Raw genomic sequence first — 20,171 nt, 5'->3', positions numbered from 1 at the left:
TTACTTCACGGTCAGGGCGGCTAGGATCTGGAACCAACTTCCAAGAGAAGTGGTGCAGGCTCCTACCCTGGGGGTTTTCAAGAGGAGGTTAAATGAACACCTTGCTGGGGTCGTTTGACCCCAGTACTCTTTTCCTGCCATGGGAGGGGGTCGGACTAGAAGATCTACTCAGGTCCCTTCCGACCCTAGAAGGTATGAAACTATGAAAAACCTATGGCCTGAGTGATCTTTTCAATTGCAATTACGTGAGACCCAACTGAAACTAGCAAGTCAAGGGAGCTGCATATTTTAGCATGGAGGTTTTTTAACAAAAGAACCTCTAGATTTTTGGATGCATATCTGATGCCATGTTACAACTGCAACTTTGCTTCTCACCCATTCTTCTTCAACCTACAAACCCACTGATAGGAAGTGTTCCCATTTATTCGTACAACAGGAACATTCCCATATTACTATATAGAGAAAGTCTTAAACAAGTTCTGGTTGTTTTACTACAGTAGTGTCATTGGATGTGAATGGAAGCTTTTTTGGGATAGCTTTTATTTAAAGGTTGCAATTGCAATCTTATGCATTGTATTGCATAATGGTAATACTTACTTGCATAACCCTTAGAAGCTGAAGGGGTACTGACAGCAAATATTTCCAATTAACTGACAAGAGGAAGCCTTTAGCAGTTTACTTATGCAAGGTTACACATTGATGAATGAAACATGACTTTAGGAGAAAGAGCACCTAAAGAGAGATGTGGCTATTTATATATACACATTTAGCTTGGATTTATTCAAATTAACACGAAGGAAGCTATAGTTGAATATTTCATTAGCCTTACCTTGGATCGGAGGAGAATTCTGAAATATGCAACTCTGGAACTGCCTACATTGCAGAGAAATAGGGAAATAAATCCCTTAGATTTCCATGTATGATGTTCACACTTAAAAACACAACTCTAGAATTCACAGAGAGGGAAGCTTGTTACAAGAGTTACGACTGCACGAGCACACATCCTGCATGCCCATATTCTTAGAGGCCGACATTCCACAGCCCACAGTTCTCATGGAAGGCTATCAGTCATCTGACTGGTGAGAGACATCACTGCCACGTCTAAAATATACCATTGAAGTCATGAGCACCTTGGGTGCATGGTAACAAGATCATATATTTACTGCTGCCATAGCTGAAGTTGTGGCAGAGATGTGAAGAGAGGACAGGAAGAGTAACTTAATCTTACAATATATTCTTGTATAGCATGATGTTTTAGTTTAGAGGGAAAAACTTGTGATTTTGCATGCATTAGAAATGCTTGTGAAGCAAACTACAATATGAAACAAAAACAGTCTTGGAAGAATGGAAATGCAGATTTTTTTTCTCTTTCTCCAACAGCTCCTACTTTCTTTTTATAGTTCCTGATTCAACAATGGTCAGTCACATACATATTTACTTCAAGCATGCCAGCAGTCCAATTACAGAAGAATCAACTTTTGTGCTTCAAGTCATATGCATACTTAAGCACCATATTGGTTAAATACTCACAGTGGTTCTAATTCAAATTGGATTTCAGAAAAACTAGAACGATCAGTTTCTCCATTGGGATACTTTTAATATTATGTACATCTGCTCCCCCCCTTCCCCAGTACGTAATCAGCACCATCCAACTGGCTGGATGGCAGTTACAGGCCATAACTGAAGCAGTGCCATACAAAGATATCTAAGCTGGCAACACTGCTGCAGGGAAGAAGTGTCAGGGAGGTGTTACTCCATTCAGGGTTCAAATTCATTCAGCAGAGAAAGGAGAGCATCTCTTTCCCTCCCCTTACGGTTGCATCTTTGTGATGAGCCAACTCAGTCCTCCCCCAAGTAAACAGCTACAATTTCATCTAGACTTATTAGCAAGAAGTTGGACAATCCCATTTTACATTACTGCAGATGAGTATTATTCCATCCTTTGCAGAAGATATCAAGAAGTGAACTATTTTTCAGTTTTTAACCTCCTAGCACAGTAGTCAGTAATCTACAGCCCATGGGCAAGATCTAGGCCACACAGGTGAACAACAAGGAGAGGAGGGCACCTGATCTGCTTCACAGCACCTAGGCCACGCACTGCTGCCCCAGCCTTTCCTGCCCCATGGCGGGGGCTGCTCTCTCACCCTCACAAGCGCAGCCTCCGTTTCCCATGCTGGTGTGAAGGAAATCAGAGGCATGTGGTGGCAAGCGTAAGCAGAGGCTGTAGTAGGGGCAGCCTTCAGTACAGGGCAGGGAGAGCTGGGGCACTGCAGAATGGACTGGGGGCTACAACCTAAAAGGTAAAACACTGTAGACTGCCACCTGGAACAAAAGATTTCAAGACAAATACTGAATCTGAAGAAGCACACTCTTCCTTAGGCAGGTGTTCTTTAACCTAGAACATATGAAGCTAGAAACAGAGAGAGTCTGTATTGTCAACATATCCACTCCCTTAAGTTGAACATATGCACTTCCTGCTAAAACCTTCTCTGCTAGGATCATGTTTGTGAAGTTATAAAGGCTTTATTTTAATACTCCAATTCCAGGAATAGCAACACAAAGGGGAAAAAAACAAACAACCCCCACCCCCGACAAACCAAAGAGGAGAAGCATAAGCAAGACAGCATCTTCAAGTCAACAGAGATATTTCTGCTTACAGAAAGGATTAAGAACACTCAAACACCGGGGGAGAACTGAAGCAGAGCTATATCAACACTACAATTCAAATATCATCGTCCTCAATACTAAACACAGCAAGTTTGCACCATAACAGAAGTGGCTTGCAAAATATGATGCTTGATGTGAAACAGGCTATCCTTATTTTGTATTTTTAAAACTAGATCAATAAAGTAAAGGATAGCATATGGCTGATTCTTTGGCTTGCTAAAAACAAGACAGGATCAAGTTCTAGACCCTGTTATGTCTTCATTGTGGATACAATACTTTTCTTTCAATAACTAATATACTGAAGGACACCCACAAAACTACATACTGAACACTAAGAAAGTGCTGATGCTCATCTGGTGTGACCCTTTCAAAGGAAATTCAGTAATCTTTCCCTGCTATGGGGAGAGAGTAATATGGGTAGTAAAGTGCTCTGTCTCCTTAACCACTCTTTTGAACAAATGCGTTTGCCAGCAAGTAGACAGATAAGTCTTCCAAATAAGGAAGAGCACAAGAACTACCTGTACAGCTGCTGCAGCTTTTCCATCGGTTCTGCCTGGTTGTGAATACCTTTTTGAAGAGTGGCACCAGCTTCTTGCATATTACCTTCATTCCCAAGGTACTGAGCCCAAGTAATATAGAATGCAGATACTTTGGTGCCAATTCCTTGGCTGTAGAGGTAGTCAAAAAATTGACTAGGAGTATTCAAGAATGCTGCCTACAAAGAAGAAAAAAAAAGATGCAAATACATGTTCATTAATGCAGGATCTACAGGCAGAACAAGAATGGTGTCTTTCACTGAAGACTGCCTAATGTTTCCCATTAGCCTGTTTCAGACATATCTGACAGCAATGATAGAGAATGCAGGACTAAACAGCCAAACTATAGTCTCAGCACTGATAATATTGCAGTTCCTGTCAATCTATCTAGTTATTCAGGGTTAGAATGATTGCCATATTTGGGGTCAGGAAGGAATTTTACCCCAAGGTCAGACTGGTATGGACTGTGGGGGATTTTTACCTTCCTCTGTAGTGGTGGGCATTAGGGTTGTGTGAAATTCTCGCCAGCTGTTTCAATTCAACACTGTTTTGACTCACTTTGAGCTTGAAACAGTAAAATCAAATCAAAATGAAGGACTTCGAAACAAAACGAGGCTAGTCGAAACATTTCAAGTTTTGAAGTAGCCAGCAGGTGGGAGACGGGGGAAGCCAGGGCTGTGCTCCCAGTGACTCTGTGCCCCAGGTGGCTCAGCCAGAAGCGCAGCCCTGGCTCTCCCTGCCTCCCACAACCAGGCTGTGGGAAGCCAATCGTCATAGCGTTGGGGATGGGAACTCAGCCCAATGGATCCCATTTGCTGGGGAGGAGAACTGAATGATTGGGCTCGGTTCCCTTCCCCACCTCCCTGGTCCAAGGTGGCAGCACCCGGCTTCCCTCCCTCATCTGGCAAGCAGATTGGGGGCCCACAGTCCCAGGAGGACAGGCATAGCTTTCAGGGGTTGCGGCCCCCGATCTGCCTGCCGGATGAGAGAGGCTGTTTCGAGCTGCTCCATTATAGCCTATGGGTGAAGCAAAATGGACAAGTGGTTTCGAATTGAAATGAAATTCAGAACAAAAATCTGTTCCGTCGAAACCTCAAAACTCAAGTCAAAACGGAACGATGCCATTTCACAGAGCCCTTGTGGGCTTGGCCCTCTACCAGGAACCTCTTGAGCATGTATTGAAAACATTTTTATAGAAGCAGGACATTGGCTGCCAAGATCCCCCTGTGTTATTTATGGCAGGCTAGAGTATTAGGTCTATGTTTTGTCAGGGTTGATGGTAGCCTTACGTAGAGTTTAGAGTGTGGTTTATATGGGATGATTTGGATAGGGATGATCCTGCCTCAAGCAGGGGGTTGGACCTCCGAAAGTCCCTTCCAGCCCAACTTCTCTATGATTCTGGGGTAAATGACATAAGCTAAACAAAAAAGTACTTATAATGGATCATACTCATTCCTCATCACCAGGGATCCTGGTTTTCCATTTCCCATGGAAAACCAGAGAAAACTACAGATTCCCTGCTTTTGCAAACAGCTCTGCAGGCAAGTTGAGCTCCAGTCTGCAAGAGCTATTTGCAAACAGAGCGGGAAACCCTCAGCTCTGCCCAGAGAAGAAGGGGGAGGGGGAAAAGGGCGGGGCCTGAGGCTCTCAGTCAGCCACAGCTCCACTCCGCTTCACTCTTTGCTCCTGAAGCCTGAGGTACGTGGGCCTTGCACGGGGCTGGGGGCCCCTATGGCAGGTCTGGGGGGAGCCAGGGGCTGGCCCTACCCCAACCTGAGCAGGCTCCATGCTGCTTCTGCCTGCTGTTGGGGGCAGGGAGCTACAGACTTGGGTCCCTGGCCCCATAGTCCTGGCATCTGGGGGCTCCCTCCAGCAGGGCCAGGGGCTGTGGGTGGGGGCAAGATGCACAAGTAGGGCAGGGGGCTGTTGGGGGCTTTTAATTTTAATAATGGATTTTCTGGGTTTTATCAGAGAATTTGTGATTTTTTTTTTTAAATCAGAGAAAACTAGGATCCCTGCTCATCATTCAGGTAATCATTTATGCTCTTTACATTTTCAGCTAAGGGTTACATGGATTAAATGCTTGTTAACATGGCATCTCTTTAAAACAGAAGACAAAGCTCACTCCAAAATTCAGATACATTTCTCAAATAAGTACAGCGGTGCTCCTCTTAAGGCAGATGTGGACAATTATTTTGGCTGGGGGGTGCCACTTAAGGAGTTTTGGTGAGCTCAAGGGTCAGAGGGCTGAGGTAAGAGCCAGCCTTGGCCCCGTCACAGCTGTTAACACCACTTGGCGTGGCGGTAGTGCAGGGGGTGTAGCAGCTCAGGAAGATGGCAATTTATGTTGTCTGACCCTGGGTCCATCTGTCTACCTCACAGCCACCACCAGGCATGCCAGATGGAGCAGGTGGGGTCTCCATGGAGACTGACCTGGAACCCCCAAGGGCCGGGCATGCTTGGCCAGGTGGATGGGATGGGGCTGTGGGTGGGCAGGGGGTGTTGGGGTCACAGAGCAATGACAGTGTGGACCCAGGCGCAATCCCTGCACGTCCCAGCTTGTGGAACTGGCACCAGTCACAGGGACATGCAGGGCGTGGATGATGGTTCTGCCCTGGGCCCTGGCCCCACACTGTCATTGCCCTGCAATCCCAGCCCTGCCCACCCACCACTGCATCCCATCTGCCTGGCCAAGCACGCCCTGCCGTGGCGGGTCCTGGACTCTTCATGGAGACTGTGTCTACCTGGTGGTGGGTGTGGGATGAATAGGAGGCCCAAGGTGGCTTGGCAGTAGGGCTGAGGTCCAGAGGCAAGGTACATACCTGCTCCTGGGTGGCGGTGGTTGCTGGGAAGCCATGTCTGGCTACTGTGCTATCCCATCCTACCTTGTCAAATGCAGCTCCTGGCATGCCCAAAAGCTACGTGCAGGGATAGGGCAGGCTACCAGCTGGCAGCTCTGTGCTAAGGGCAGCGTGACCAGCTGTACATACCAAAGTCTGGGTTGCCCCCTACCGCCCCCCACACAGGGACCTGCCATGTGCTAAATAGAAGCACTTGGTGGGCCATATTTTGGCTTAAGGCAACAGTATTTTTGGCTGGCAGGGCTTAAGTAGCACTCAGTGAAATAGAAACCTTGTTAAGAACTCAATTCAGACACCAGCAACCTATTTCTGTTTTGAAGGCATCCATAAGTAAACACTTACCAGTGCAATGCAGCGGTTAACAAATCTTGTGTCATGGTGGTACCGCTTTTCATTCAGGAAAGTTTTGACAAGCTGCTCCAACAAGGCAGATATGTGTTTTTGCCTATCTTGAATGGGAAGGCATCCTTCTGCCCACGTCACATACCTGCAAGGACACCCCTGCATCAGCAACAGGCCACTGCTGTGGTTTTCAAAGACAGACCCCTGCTGCAGACACATGAGCACTGACCTGTCCCAGGGATCCAGCGGGTCGTCCCCTTGGTAGCTCTGTATCTGGGCTTCAAACACCCTGTAAGGGCAGAGAGAGAGGCATGACAAAGACGGCCAGCACTAGGCCGGGGCAACCTGAGCGTGCAGGTGGTGCGGAGGCCAGGCAGGCTCACACCTCGGGGGGTGGGGGGCAGCCAGCCAGCCGCACGGGGGCCGCAAGAGACACGAGGCAGATCGCGGGGGGGCAGCAGATGGGGCAGGGGAAGGGCGCGGGGACAGTCTGGGGCGAGGAGGTCCCGGGTGCGCGGAGCAGGCAGGCCCCGGGCTGCGGCCGCCTCTCCCCCCGTGCCCCACAACCGCCGCTCGCAGCGGCCCATGCCCCCGTGACGCACCGCGCGCGAGCCGCCAGCTCCATGTCAGTAGCAACCACGGCCCAATCCCGGCCAGTCCAGAACCAACGGGCCGCCGGAGATTCAAACCTCCCGCGCAGGCGCAGAGTGGGTGCAAGCCGCCGCGGGATTGGCCCGCAGCCTCCTCCCGTCAGCCAACCACGTGGCGAGCCCCGCCCTGGGGAGGGGGGGCTGGAACGGGTTGCTGCCGAGGGGGCGTGGCTTCGGGCTCCCCGGCTCCAGGGGTGGGCGGGGCGCTGCTTGTACTGGGACACGTTGTGGCGTGCCGCTGCTCAGCAGTGTTGTCTGGTGTAGCGTATTGCGCGGTCATTTCAACCCACGTAGGATGCTCAGTCAGTAATAGTAAATAAGCAGCTCCTGCCCAGAAGAGCATGCCATCCTTTTACCCCTCTGTGAAATATGAAACACTAGAACCCGAAGGAACCACGACCACGTCCTGTTTGCCACCAAGCAAGGTCGAGGTAAACGGACTGTTCCAACTTTTCTCTGAGCCCAGGCTGCGTCTAAAATGAACTGTTGCAAACAGGGGTTGGTCTGGGGAAACGGGCAGACCGGGGTCTTTGGGTAAATGTGGTATCTTCTATTATAGACCAACTCAGATAGTTGGAAAAATTCTTCTTAACAAGCTTTCGGGTAAAAACACCCTTCATCAGGCTGAGGAGGCATCTGCAGTTGGTGTGTGCTCTTCCTGCATGGAAGGAACAGTAAAGATTTTACCACACTTTTAACTAACTCCCTATGAAATATGAACCTGGCAAAGGAAATACCCAGGCTGAGGTAATACAATTAAAATGGCACTGTAGTGGAGGGTTCCACCCTTGCCTGCTTGCAAACAGGACTCCAGTGAGAGGATCATGGCTACACGCCGACTTTATGGAAGTGCAAGATTTCTCCCTAGCTTGCTCCTGCAGTAGTACTACTGAGGGCAAGCAAAACCTGGGGGCATCCAAACCCCAAGCCTTTGGGCCTGCATGTGGGATGCCTGCCAAAGGATTTGGAAGAACCTAAAGCCCCAGGCTGAAAAGTCTTGGGTGAAGGATACTTGCCTTCCACCCAAGGGCCACATATGGTTCTTGACGGATTCAGAGGATTTGGAGCTGATCTAGCTAATTTACCATGAAAAACTTTTCTTAAAACAGAAAAGACATATAAACTTTCATTTCTGCCTAGGTATCACAGGCCAGCTGGGCACTGTGAGGGCATCAGCCACTGGGCTGTTTGGTTCGGGATCGAGGAGGCAGAGTTGGGAGAAAATCAATGGCAAATTTATTATTGTTTACACAACGGTTCTGTTACACAACAGTTAACAGAAAGATAAATGCAGTAAGCAGATGATGCAGTATTAAAGAGCTAGCTGTAAATAATGACAACAGATAAATAGATCAATCTGTTGCGGGCCAGCTGGGCGCTGCAAGGCTTTAGCCACTGGGCTGTTTAAAACAACAGATAGACAGACGTGGGTTGGCAACTTATCAATAGTCCCTCAATGCGAGGTGCGCTCCAGGTAATTCCAGCGAAGTTAGACATCCCCGATTGATGCTGTTGGAGAGATTACCGGGGAAGGTCCCTTGATTAGGATCCAATCTTCACTTATACTGGGAGTCTGGGTCCGGGCTAGGAAAAGTAATTACTGTCCTGTTCCCTCCTTCCTGCTGGTCACCTGACGCACGCGCTTTTTATACCTAGTCTTATGCTAATCTGTTGGCTTTAGAGCCACTCACAATTTGCCCTATAGCTATTACCCTATGGGATTAAAAGGTGTTAAAAAATATTATAAAAGGTTACTACCCAAACTTGGGTTTATCTAAAGCAAATTACAACACAGCATCTTCAGGTTTGAAATCAACATTACTCCGCCTAAATCCAACCTCTTTAGAACTCTCTGACTATTCTTTTTTCAGATGTGCTTTCCTGGAATGTGTTGGGTAGGTCAGGCGGTTGAATCCAGTTTTTATCATCATCAAGGCTAAATTCTGAGCTAAAAACCATTAGGTCAGCTAATCTTACAGCTATAGCTTTGTCTCTGAGGCGTAGTCAGTTCCACAAACAGTTACAAGTTACATTTGCGGGTTACAAAAATACAAGCTTCATATTAGACAAAAATTCCAAATGCCTCTAAGAAGCACATGTTTTTTGCTTATTAATTTCTTTGGTTCTGGCCATCACACCTACGAGAACTTTTACAATCTTTTCTCCTATGCCTGAAGAAGGGTGCTTGTGCCCCTGGAAGCTTGCAATTAAAGACTTTTTTTTGCAAAAATCTAATTGGTCTAATAAAGGATATCACTGTACTGTGAGTTCTGATTCCAAATTATACGATAATTTTTGAGGAAGCTAATTAATACATTATATGCAAAACCCAAGTCATTCTCAAGGAGTCTTAACCGACTTTTGGGTTTTTTTATTCATACAGTTTATTTATTCATACAGTTTATTTATTCTGTATGAATAAAAGTTTATTTATTCATATAGAATACAGCACCTGAATGACAGAACAAACTATAAACATCCTATGAACAATGACACTGAGGGATAAGGCTGGTGACAGTTTTAGTTTTGGTATCCATTGCAAGACATCATCAGCAATCTGGTGCAGGTCTTTAGTGCAACTGTTAAAATGATAAATAGGAATCTTATAGATAAGCTGGGCAGATGAGGTGTTCCATGGTTGCCCAGGCCAAGTAGTAACTTTTCACCTTTACTGCCTATACCCTCCACCTCCATAGATGTGGTATAGTTTATTCCCTGTAGTGCCATCGGAGTTAATAATTTTCTTCATCCTTCTCATCATTTAGTAATTGAAGGTGTCCAGGAGGTCTAAACAGACAATCGGACTCCTGGTTGATGACATTCGTTCATGTATTAAGATATAATACACTTAATGGGGGAACCACAAGAAGGTTGTTATCACCCCCTAGGTCTAAGCGAGAAGCAGGGATACTACAAGAAATTGGTAGAAGACACTGGGGATGAGATGGCAGAGATCACATGGAAAAGAAAGATTGGCACAGACTGTTCAGAGGTGAGACAGCCAGTGAGAGTGACGATGACAACTAGTCACAATGAGGACAGAGATGATCACTATGATGATGGCAACAGTCATAGGGATGAGTGAAAGGACTGGGGAATTGGGAAAGGAAGTTGGAAGAGAGGTGAGGGGTGGGAGCAATGGGAAGGAGATGCAGAGGCGGTCCTTTATGTCACTGTGACAACTAAAGGTCAAGATGATGGACACCTGGGGATGTCAGAGTGTGGGTGCATACTATGGTCAGTATAACTGTAAAGGTGTATTTGGAGCTATCAAGTGAACAATAGTGGTCACAAAATAAGTTCACAGAGGCATAGTTTTGTTTGTTTGTTTGTTTGTAATGTATATAATTTTTATTTTATTTTTTTGCAAAAGAAAAAAATCAGTTCTAAGAAAGCCGGGGCAGCTCTGGGCCACCTTCACCCTGCATTACCTATGTTTTAGGCCGCTTACTTTCTCTTTTTTCAATTAGCAGGTTGCACAGTGATCTGCATACCCTGCCAAGCCCTCACGCCACAATAGCCAAATTGGTCACCTCCCCCCCCTGCACCCGCAATTCTGGTCTGGGAACAGGGGGGATTTGATAAATCTTCAAATACCTGTAGGGTGATTATAGAGAAGATGGAGATAGACTGCATTCTGTGTAGCCATAGGGGACAGGGGTAGGAATAATGACTAGAAGCAGTAGTAAAGGGAATTCAGGCTGGAGATGAAGAGGAACTTTTTGACTGTGAGAATGGTCAAGCATTGGACCAGGCACCAAGATAAAGGAGCTGTGAAGTCTCCAACTTTGGAAACTTGCAAGAGCAGCTTGGACAGATGTTTGTCTGGGATGGTTTAATCAAGGATGCTCCTGTCTGGAGTAGGGAGCTGAACTAAATAAGCTCATGAGGTCCCTTCGAGCCCTAATAGTATTGGCATCTCTCTGGTTTGTGAGACAATAGATGTGCACCAAGTCAGGCATCATCTCATTGAACGTCTGTGAGTGTGGCTTTAGAGCCCAGTTCATGAATGACAGTCCCTTCAGCATTTATCACATGAGAGGTTTGTATCTAGTGGTTTTTTCTAAGATTTCTTCTTTCCTCTGCATGTTTGGCTCTTCTTCCCTCAAGAGCCTTCATTCCATGCTTAATAGATTGTTTTGAAGCTTGTCAGTCCTCTAGCCCTACTTTCTCAGAATCCTATGAATCAATCAAACATAAATATGATGTATTTTATGCATTGTTAAAACAGTGGGATTAGACAACTGCTTACATTTTGCTGAATGAGTATGTGCTCCAGTGCTGAGTCCAGATCAGAACCTGCAGGGAAGTCACTGCTTTGCAGTTACTAAAAACTACCAACTAGGTGTGGGAAGGTGATTTGCAGGGGTGATTTATGGAGATTTCATAAGAAAGCTTCTGAGAAATGGTGAAAAATGAGGATTATTTTTCATGACAGATGTTTAGCCAACTAGATTTTTCTTCATTTCTGATGTTCATGATTTTTTTTTTCTATTTTTGTCAAGAAACAGTTCAGAATATTTGATAGCCAAGTTGCCCCTAGGCAGGGGCGGAGTACACCCCAACTTTAATGTGAGAACCTTTAAAGTACCATTGGTACAAGGGCTAACTAGGCATCTAAAAACCTACCTGGGAGATGCGGCTGCCAAGTTGGAACTTGAGAAATTGGCTCGCTGGGCCCACAAGGGACATGAAATGAAATGAATCAATGAGAGAGAGATCCTTGCCATAAAGGAAAGATTGCAGCAGTTAGTGCAAAGGCTTCTGAAGGGAAGCAGGGTAAAGGGAAAAGCTGTCAGAAATGAAAACCCAAGCCCAATAAGCAGAATAGTAGCAAAGGCAATTCCAGTCCTGAGAGTGGTAATGATTCTAGATGGCGTAAGCCATGAGTGTCTCCTTGTTAAGGAGAACCTGAGTCAAAAGCAACTTGACTCATGGAGGAATTGTGATGGTTCCCAGGAGGGGAAAAGATGCTTTGATTGGCAGAGACATCCTTCTAACCTAAGGAACACTATATAGAAGGAATTGTTACAATATGAAAGTGGACATGATATTGATGATTTGCCAACTGGAGAGTTGTGAAAGAAGCTTATAGAGCATCATGAGAAAAAGGCTGTGAAGGATAGGTATAATGCTGGTAAAATTGAAAAAGCTAAGGTAAGACCTCCACAAAGTGTTTCTTCAGCCTCAGCCTCTGATCATTGAGACAGCCCTGTGTTTCTCAGGCCTCTCCAAGTGATTGTGGCACTGTTAAATGTTGATGATTGAGAGCAGCCATTGATCCCAGTGACTTGGGGACCAACAAGAAACACTGAGGTGTGAAAATAACCAGAACATGTTATTGGACACAGGTGCCACATTCTCACTGGTTAGCAATGAGAACGGGGTGTTTAAAAATTAGACATTCATGACATATAAAAGGTTAGAAGGCTTTGGTGGGAACAAAAGTTCAGTGGGGTTCACTGACCCGAAGCCATTCCAAACTGGAAACCAAAAGGGGGGTGTCTAAATTTGGCTTGTCAGAACTGCGTGGTATAGCAATATTGGACATGAAAATTTGGCATGGTAATTGACCTGCTCAATAGGGTAATATGAATTGGAAGTTTGGGGCCGCAACAGGCAGAGGTTCTAGAGGTAAGTGCCCATCTCAGCTGTGCTGTGATTTAAAGCAAGCAAAGAGTTGTCCCGACCTGAATGGCAAGGAGACATACTTGAGATGGCTAGTAAATTCCAATTGGTCTGGGCTAGGTCAAAGCTTTCCTGTGGGAGAATTGATCAGGAGGTAAGGGTTCAGGGCACTGACCTTCCACCCCAGCGCCAATATAAGTTTCACAGTGAAGCCGTGTCCAGTATAAAAGTCACCATCAATGCTTTCTTAGAGCAGAATGTGATCATTGAGACTCAAAGCACCTGTAATTCACTCGTCTGGCATGTGAGGAAAGTGGATGAAATAACATGGTACTTATCTGTGGATTATAGAGTGTTGAATTGACATGCTCCATCTTTGGTGCCTGTAGTGTTACGAATTATGCTCTTAAAGCCACGTGCAGTTCGCTCTAGGCTGGGGCAATAATCACGCAGAGCAAGTATCCAAAATCAAATACAGAATCTTTATTTGCTTGAGCAAGGTGCCTCTTTGAGAGAGGGACCTCACCTACTAGTTATAAATACTTTTTTATACTAAGTGCGTAAGCGTTAGTTCGTGATTAGCTCGTGCTCGTAAAAATACCCAATCATCTATTAGCTAAATCACTATTCTGTCCAATCAAGCGGCACTGTGGGCGTGAACACCGAAGTTTAACTCTCATGAATTACATGCCCCCTATATTTTGTCTCAAGATGTTTCTTTATCTAACAAAAACAAATCCTGCCCGACTTTCAAGGTTCTCCTGTTGACAAGACTCCCCTGTTGACTGGATTCAGCTAACGTCATATCTTATCAGTAACCCTCACACAGTACCCCTTTTCCCTCCCAGCCATCTCGTAAGTGCTGTGTCCGCTTTTATGAAATGGAGGCAAAAGGACAAAGAAATGGCCTCACTTTTAGCATTACAAAGCCTTGCTTTAACCCTACAAGATTCATATACAACAGTCATTGTGAACTATCCAGACGTGATGGCTGCAATTTCCAGTGGTGCCCAATGGTTCTCCATCATGGATCTTGCGAATGCATTCTTTGCAATACTGCTTGCAGAAAGTTGTTGATATAAGTTCCCCTTTTCTTTTAACAACCGACAGTATACTTTCACACACCTACCACAGAGGTTCATCAGCTTCCCTGTATATTGCCATGGGTTTGTTACCCGAATGTGGGATGTATTTGATTATTGTGATAAGTGTAATATAATATCTTATGTTGATGATATTCTAGTGACAGGAATTACCAGAGAGGAATGTCTCGACTGTACCAAGAGAGCGTCATTGAGCACACAGGATTTAAAATCAGCCCAGCTAAAGCTCAGTTGGTTCAGTAGAGTGTCAAATACCTCAGGTTGGAAATAAGAGCGAACGGTAGACTTAATTTGTAAGCTACCAGCACCTACAGACTACCACACTGCAGTTTCCTAGAGATGGATGGATTTATCAGGGAGTTTATTAAAAATGTTGCAGAAATTGCAGCACCCTGTACCATCTCTTAAAAAAAGGAGTGCCCTGGAAGTGGGGTCCAGAACACTATGAGTTTTAAGCATCTTAAAACTGTTGTCACAAAGGACCCAGCCTTGGCATATCTTCATGTAAATAGTCCCTTGTGGCAGGAGTCCTACTCTCAGAGCCCCTCTGGAAGTGTGGCCCCGCCCTTCTGCAGTGGGCCAACCACCTGCTTACTTGCCTGCCACGCCTTGATCTTACTTTTAATTAATAGATGATTGGAATCAGCGGAAGGCTGCCCATTTTTATGTGCCCCGATGACAGGGGGGTGCTGCCTGCGGCTCCTTTTCGTCCCCTACACCGTAGCCCAAGCCTCGCAGATGGTGCTGGTGTGATCTGACCTGGGCCTTGTTAGGTTCTGGCCCTCCTCTTTACTCCCAGGGCTCCTCACTGCCCCCTCTCTCGGTCGCTGTGGGGCTCCTCGCTTCCCCTTCTCCTGAGGCTCCTCGCTGTCCCCTTCTCTCTCGGGGCTCCTCGCTGCCCCCTTCTCTCTCAGGGCTCCTCGCTGCCCCCTTCTCTCTCTCTGGGACTCCTTGCTGCCCCCTTCTCTCTCTCTGGGACTCCTTGCTGCTCCCTCTCTCTTGCTCTGGGGCTCTTCGTTGCCCCCTCTCCTGGGACTCCTTGCTGCCCCCTTCTCTCTCTCTGGGACTCCTTGCTGCCCCCTTCTCTCTCTCTGGGACTCCTTGCTGCTCCCTCTCTCTTGATCTGGGGCTCTTCGTTGCCCCCTCTCCTGGGACTCCTTGCTGCCCCCTTCTCTCTCGGGGCTCCTCACTGCTCCCTCTCTCTCGCTCTGGGGCTCTTCGTTGCCCCCTCTCCTGGGACTCCTCGCTGCCCCCTTCTCTCTCGGGACTCCTTGCCACCCCCTAGCTCCAGGGCTCCTCGCTGCCCCCTTCTCTCTCAGGGCACCTCGCCGCCCCCCTTCTCTCTTGGGGCTCCTCACTGCCCCCTAGCTCCAGGGCTTCTCATCGCCCCCTAGCTCTGGGGCTGGGGCCAATGTGCCCCCAAACAAAGCTGCGCCCTCTCCAGCTCCAGGAGACCCCACGCTATCATGGAGCTCCTATGAGGCCTCCTCCACCCCAGTAGCTTTGCCCGGTCCTCCGGTGTAACAACTACCAGCAGAAAACTCAAGCCCCTGGACTACAACATAAACTCCAAGCCATCTGGCTAAAACACAATTTCTAAGCCCTCTGGCTAGCCATTGTTCAAAACCCTACCAGGGCTTGCTCCACCCAGTCCTCAACCGAAGCTGTTCAGGCCATTTAGCTTTTACTCCTGCAGAGCTCTCTCTTCCTCAGCTGCCAGAGGGGAACTGCCTGCTTGGTCTCAGCCTAGGCTGTTTATATAGGCCAGGCCCTGCCCCCTTCTGGTCAGCTGACCCAACTGCCGTTGTCCCGGCAACCAGCACCTGTCCCTCTTTCTAGGAACAGGGCACTTCAGTGTCCTACGACATCCCTTTATTCTAGAATTAGCAACCACTAATCTGACCTGGTTCTATTCTCTTACAGGACCATGGCACCAGGAAAATACCAGTGGCCCATGCTTCCAGGACCCTGACAGCTGTTGAAAGAGAATTTTCTTCATGTGAGCAAGAAATTCTGGCACTTGTGTGGGCAGTCCAGCACTGGAGGTACCTCATGGGCGTTGTGCCCATTACACTTAGAACATCACGTATGCCTGTCAAGTACATACTATCTGGAAAAATCAAAGATAGTAGAGTGTCCTCTCCATGTATTGCAAAATGGACTATTGAGCTGCTAAACTGACATTAACACTGAAGTCATAGGAATCACCCCAGTGGCCCCGTATGAGCTATGTATAGATGGTGATAATCATGAATGCCCACTTCCTGTGTCCATAGATAATCCTGAACCAGAAAATGTCTGGTATACAGGAGGGGAAACCTATCCTCCTTAGGATCCTAATGTCATCACCTGGTTTGTAGATGGGTTGTCCTACCATATCGATGGAACAGCATATACAGGTTATGCTGCGGTAAGAGTGTCATCTAGTCAAAGTGTGAAAAAGATTGTAAGGAGAGTTGTTCACCTCACTCAGCGTAGTTGGCCAACGTTATTGCTATCATTGTGGCTTTACAAAGTACACTGCCTGACCATGATATAGTCATCTTTTCAGATAGCGATTGGATCATCCATGCATCAGTAGACTGGCTCTCAGTACGGAAGCGAAGAGAATTCAAATCATTGGATGGTAAGCCTATTGCCTACCTGTTGGAACTGCAGCTTGCTTGGCACCTTGCAGCACAGCGCTCAAGTCCAGTTTGACTGAGAAAGGTAAAAGCGCCCTGGAAAGGTAGACCTGGATTTGATTTCAACAGTCAGGCAGATGCTGCTGCAAAGGCAGGAGCTAAATTTGGCCCTGAATGGATCATGCCCAAGATGGAAGAGATTTTCCTTATCTCAAAAAATACTCCCACCATCCCTGATCCAATTGATAATTTGCTTACAGAAAAAGGATGTTGAAATTAAAAAATTAGTGGGTCAGAAGAAATTTAGAACCTGGGGTATTTGGCAGGAGCCCTCCAGACTAGTTTTAGCCAGAAAGGAAGAAGATCATCAAGTCTGGGTTCTACCCAAGCGTGTCCGACATTAATTACTTTCTCTTGCATACGACCATGAGCATTTTGGAATTGACAAAACAGTTCCCTGACTAGAATCAAGTGGCTGATGGCCATGCATCTGCAATGATGTTGAAAACTATATTAACAATTATTTACCATGTGCTGCTAACAACGCATACAATAAAGTGGTTAAAGGACTTTTAAGACACCAATATGTCAAGGGGCCATGGTCCTGTCTTCAAATAGCCTGTATTGGACCATTGCCAAAGACAGCAAGAGGCAACCTCGATTGTTTAGTTATAGTAGATTCATTTACAAAATGGATCAAAGCCTTTCCCACCAGAAATAATACTGCCAAGACCACAGTGAGGATATTAATTGAGGAAGTATTCTCTAGATGGGGAACTCCTTGTCATATTAATTCAGATCAGGTCTTCATTTTGTAGGACAAACTACTAAAAAGGTATGCTTGGCATTTGGAATTAAACAACGTCTCAATATAGCAGGTCATCCCCAAAGTTCTGGACAGGTAGAGAGGTCTGATAGAACACTGAAAACAGCCTTACACAAAGTGGTACAGACAACTGGAAAAGACTGGGACGTGAAATTACCATTAATTTTGAAGGCCATCAGAGGCAGTGTGGCAGTCCATGGAGTCACGCCTCATCTGGCAATGACCGACAGGTTTATGCGCCTCCCAGAAAATTGGTGGACCAAATCCAGGATCACAGATGATGTCCAACTGAAGGTGCTAACAGACATGTGGGTCCAAAAGCTGATAAAAACTGCAATAAATTCATCTTTACATTGTCTCTAGGTTTGAAACAACAATGGATCGACAAACAGTTTGGTCACCTAAGTGACCCCATAGAATGGGAAATTGACACGAGAATGATGTACAGAGTTGTGCATGAAAAATAGCACAGACTGTCCCCGCATTGGGTTGGGCCAGTTCGTATTCTAGACAAAGCTAGTCCAACCATCTATCTAATAGAAATTAGGAAAGATCAAAAAAGCATTCAGAAATGGATGCATCTAATCAACTGAAAATCTGGAAGAGAAAAACAGACCCATAAATGTATGTGATGTATTCTTGTTATTTAATTGTCATGCTTGTATTTTAATAGTAAACATGAAGTCAGATATCTGAATCGTGGGGATCTTCTTGACCCTGCTGATGCTGTCCCAGTTTATGACCTTTTGCCCTAGAGAATGGCTGTGGCTCCATACTAAGGTTGCATCCAATTTGAGTCTCCAGTCATAGAGCTGTTGATTAGTGAAGACGGCCAAGAACACTCGCCTCAGATTAAATTGTCAGTTTGGATTGCCAATTGGAGATCTCCAAGTATCCTAATTTCTACAGGCCTCAATATAAGTGAGCATGGGGTTCCATCAGCCAGTATGCATGCTCAGGTATATACAGTGCAGTGCTCTTACCATGATCATGACCCAACACCTGTTGAGGATAATGAGGTGTCACGAGGGCAATCAGCTGGAAGAGCCCCAGACTACACATGGGGGACCCCTGGGGTGAGGACCATGTACAAAAGAAAAAAATAATAATAACACAAGAAGAACACTTACCTGCAGCAGGACCTGCGGTGCAGCTGGAATGAAGGAGGGAACCCATGCGGGTCGTAAACTGCACTTTATCCAGCTGAAGCCAGATGATGACATCATCGGCAATCACTGGCCGGCGGAGATTAAAAGGACCACCAGCAAAGACAGAGGGGGAGAGAGAGAGAGAGAGAGAGTCGGGGAAGACTCTCAGCAACGGTGATGGCAAAAGTAATCAGGAGGAGAGAGAGCTGGCAGAGGCTCTCTGTACCAGCAACAACCGGGGTATCAGGGAAGCAGGAGAGCCAGAGGAGTCTCTCTACACTGGCAAAGACTGGTGTGAGCAGCAAAAGAGGAAGCCTAGCAGGGCAGTGGTAGACTCGGCAGCAGCTCACAGCACAAGCAGCGGCCGACCAGTTCAGAAAGGACTGCAGGGCGCTGGAAGTGGGACGCCTCAGATGACGTTGGAGGAGAGCAATTTCATAAGCCTCATTCGACGGCGTGAGGGGAGTAATAACCCAGGGAGAGGAGCCGTGGCCACCCCTGGCCAGACAATGAGTCATCTCCCAGTGAGATCCCAGGTACCGGCAGTGACATATTGACTAACAGGGACGAGGATGTAGCGATATTTAGAGAGAGTGACGAGGAGGCACCTCTGTATCCTAGCAATAGAGCTGGGGAAGGAAATCAGGCGGATCCTCCCCAACTCGTAATTTTGTTTCATTTTTTTCTTTTGGAGGGGTTGTGTGGAGGGATAAACAACGCTAGGGGACTGTCGCAGGGCACAAGGGTGTCCTGCTCCTTTAAAGAGCTGAAGCTGCTAAGGGAAGAGCCCTAGCAGTGAGTGGGGAGCCCCAGCTGCTGGTTACCAGGGCAGCCAGAATGAGCTAGTGGCCCATACCTGCCAGTGGTCAAGTGACTGGAAAGGGTAGGGCCTGGCTCATATATAAACCCCAAGGCTGAGGCCAGGAAGGCAGTTCCCTGCCAATAGCCAAGGGGGGAGCAAAGGAAAGGGGAGAGGCCTGACTGTACGAGCAGCTCCTGATACTGTTGTGGGACGGAGTATTCCCTGGTAGGGTTTGAATGATGTTATAGCCAGGTGGCTTGAATTTATGTTACAGCCCAGGGACTTGCGTTGGTTTATTATTGTATAACACTGGTGGTTTGGGGAAGGAAGAGGCCTCATAGGGGACCCATGGCAGCATGAAGACCCCAGCACCAGAAAGGGCGCAGCATTTTGGAGTGCACCAACCCCAGCGCCAGAGAGGGAGCAGCGTTTGGGGCGCACAGACCCCCAGCTCCAGAGGGGGCACATCACTTTGCGGGGTCGTGGAAAGCCCAGGTGCTAGAGAGGGTGCAGCACTTTGCAGGGCCGCAGAGAGCCCAAGTGCCAGTGAGGCACCGAATGAGACAGGGCCATGGACAGCCCAAGTGCCAGTGAGGTGCTGAGCAAGACAGGGCCACAGAGAGCCCAGGGAGGACCAAGGGGGTCAAATAGCAACGAGGCCTAGACCAAACAATGTTGATACCATCTGTGAGGCTTGGGGCACGGTAAAGGGGTGGTTGGAGCCACGCATAGTCCATAAGGCTAGGGTGCCCTGAAACACCTGTTGTGACATCTATCTTGGAGCAGGACCCACCAGGGGTCCAGAAACCCACGGGGTCCAGAGAGTCAATCAAGACCATGACTAAGAGGACTGAAAGTCAGCCTCCCTATCAGTCCTTCAATCAAAAATGTGGTGGGCGAGAATAGAGGGTGCCCATTGGGCCAACTTGGCACAGTAAGGGGGCTTGGGGAGCTCACACCCATCCTGCAGGACTCCATCCTGTG

At 47.1% G+C, this 20,171-nt stretch overlaps 1 protein-coding gene across 1 annotated transcript in view; it reads right to left on the bottom strand.

Moving 5' to 3' along the window:
• BUB1 (BUB1 mitotic checkpoint serine/threonine kinase) overlaps positions 1 to 7,108 on the bottom strand; it is a 58,910-nt gene extending 51,802 nt beyond the window's left edge. The window contains exons 1-5 of the mRNA XM_019544108.1: positions 7,009 to 7,108; positions 6,636 to 6,695; positions 6,407 to 6,551; positions 3,186 to 3,382; positions 830 to 873 (exon numbers count right to left, since the gene is read on the bottom strand). Coding sequence (XP_019399653.1) covers positions 830 to 873; positions 3,186 to 3,382; positions 6,407 to 6,551; positions 6,636 to 6,695; positions 7,009 to 7,031 — 469 coding nt within the window. The 5' untranslated portion in view covers positions 7,032 to 7,108. The remainder of the gene's footprint in view (positions 1 to 829; positions 874 to 3,185; positions 3,383 to 6,406; positions 6,552 to 6,635; positions 6,696 to 7,008) is intronic.
• Positions 7,109 to 20,171: the final 13,063 nt, after the last annotated feature.

The sequence above is a fragment of the Crocodylus porosus genome, unplaced genomic scaffold, assembly GCF_001723895.1.
Source record: "Crocodylus porosus isolate Cpor-Errol unplaced genomic scaffold, CroPor_comp1, whole genome shotgun sequence".
In the NCBI taxonomy this organism is placed as follows: Eukaryota; Metazoa; Chordata; order Crocodylia; family Crocodylidae; genus Crocodylus; species Crocodylus porosus.
Note: the sequence above shows the minus strand (reverse complement) of the source record. Positions and strands in the feature narration are given on the sequence as shown.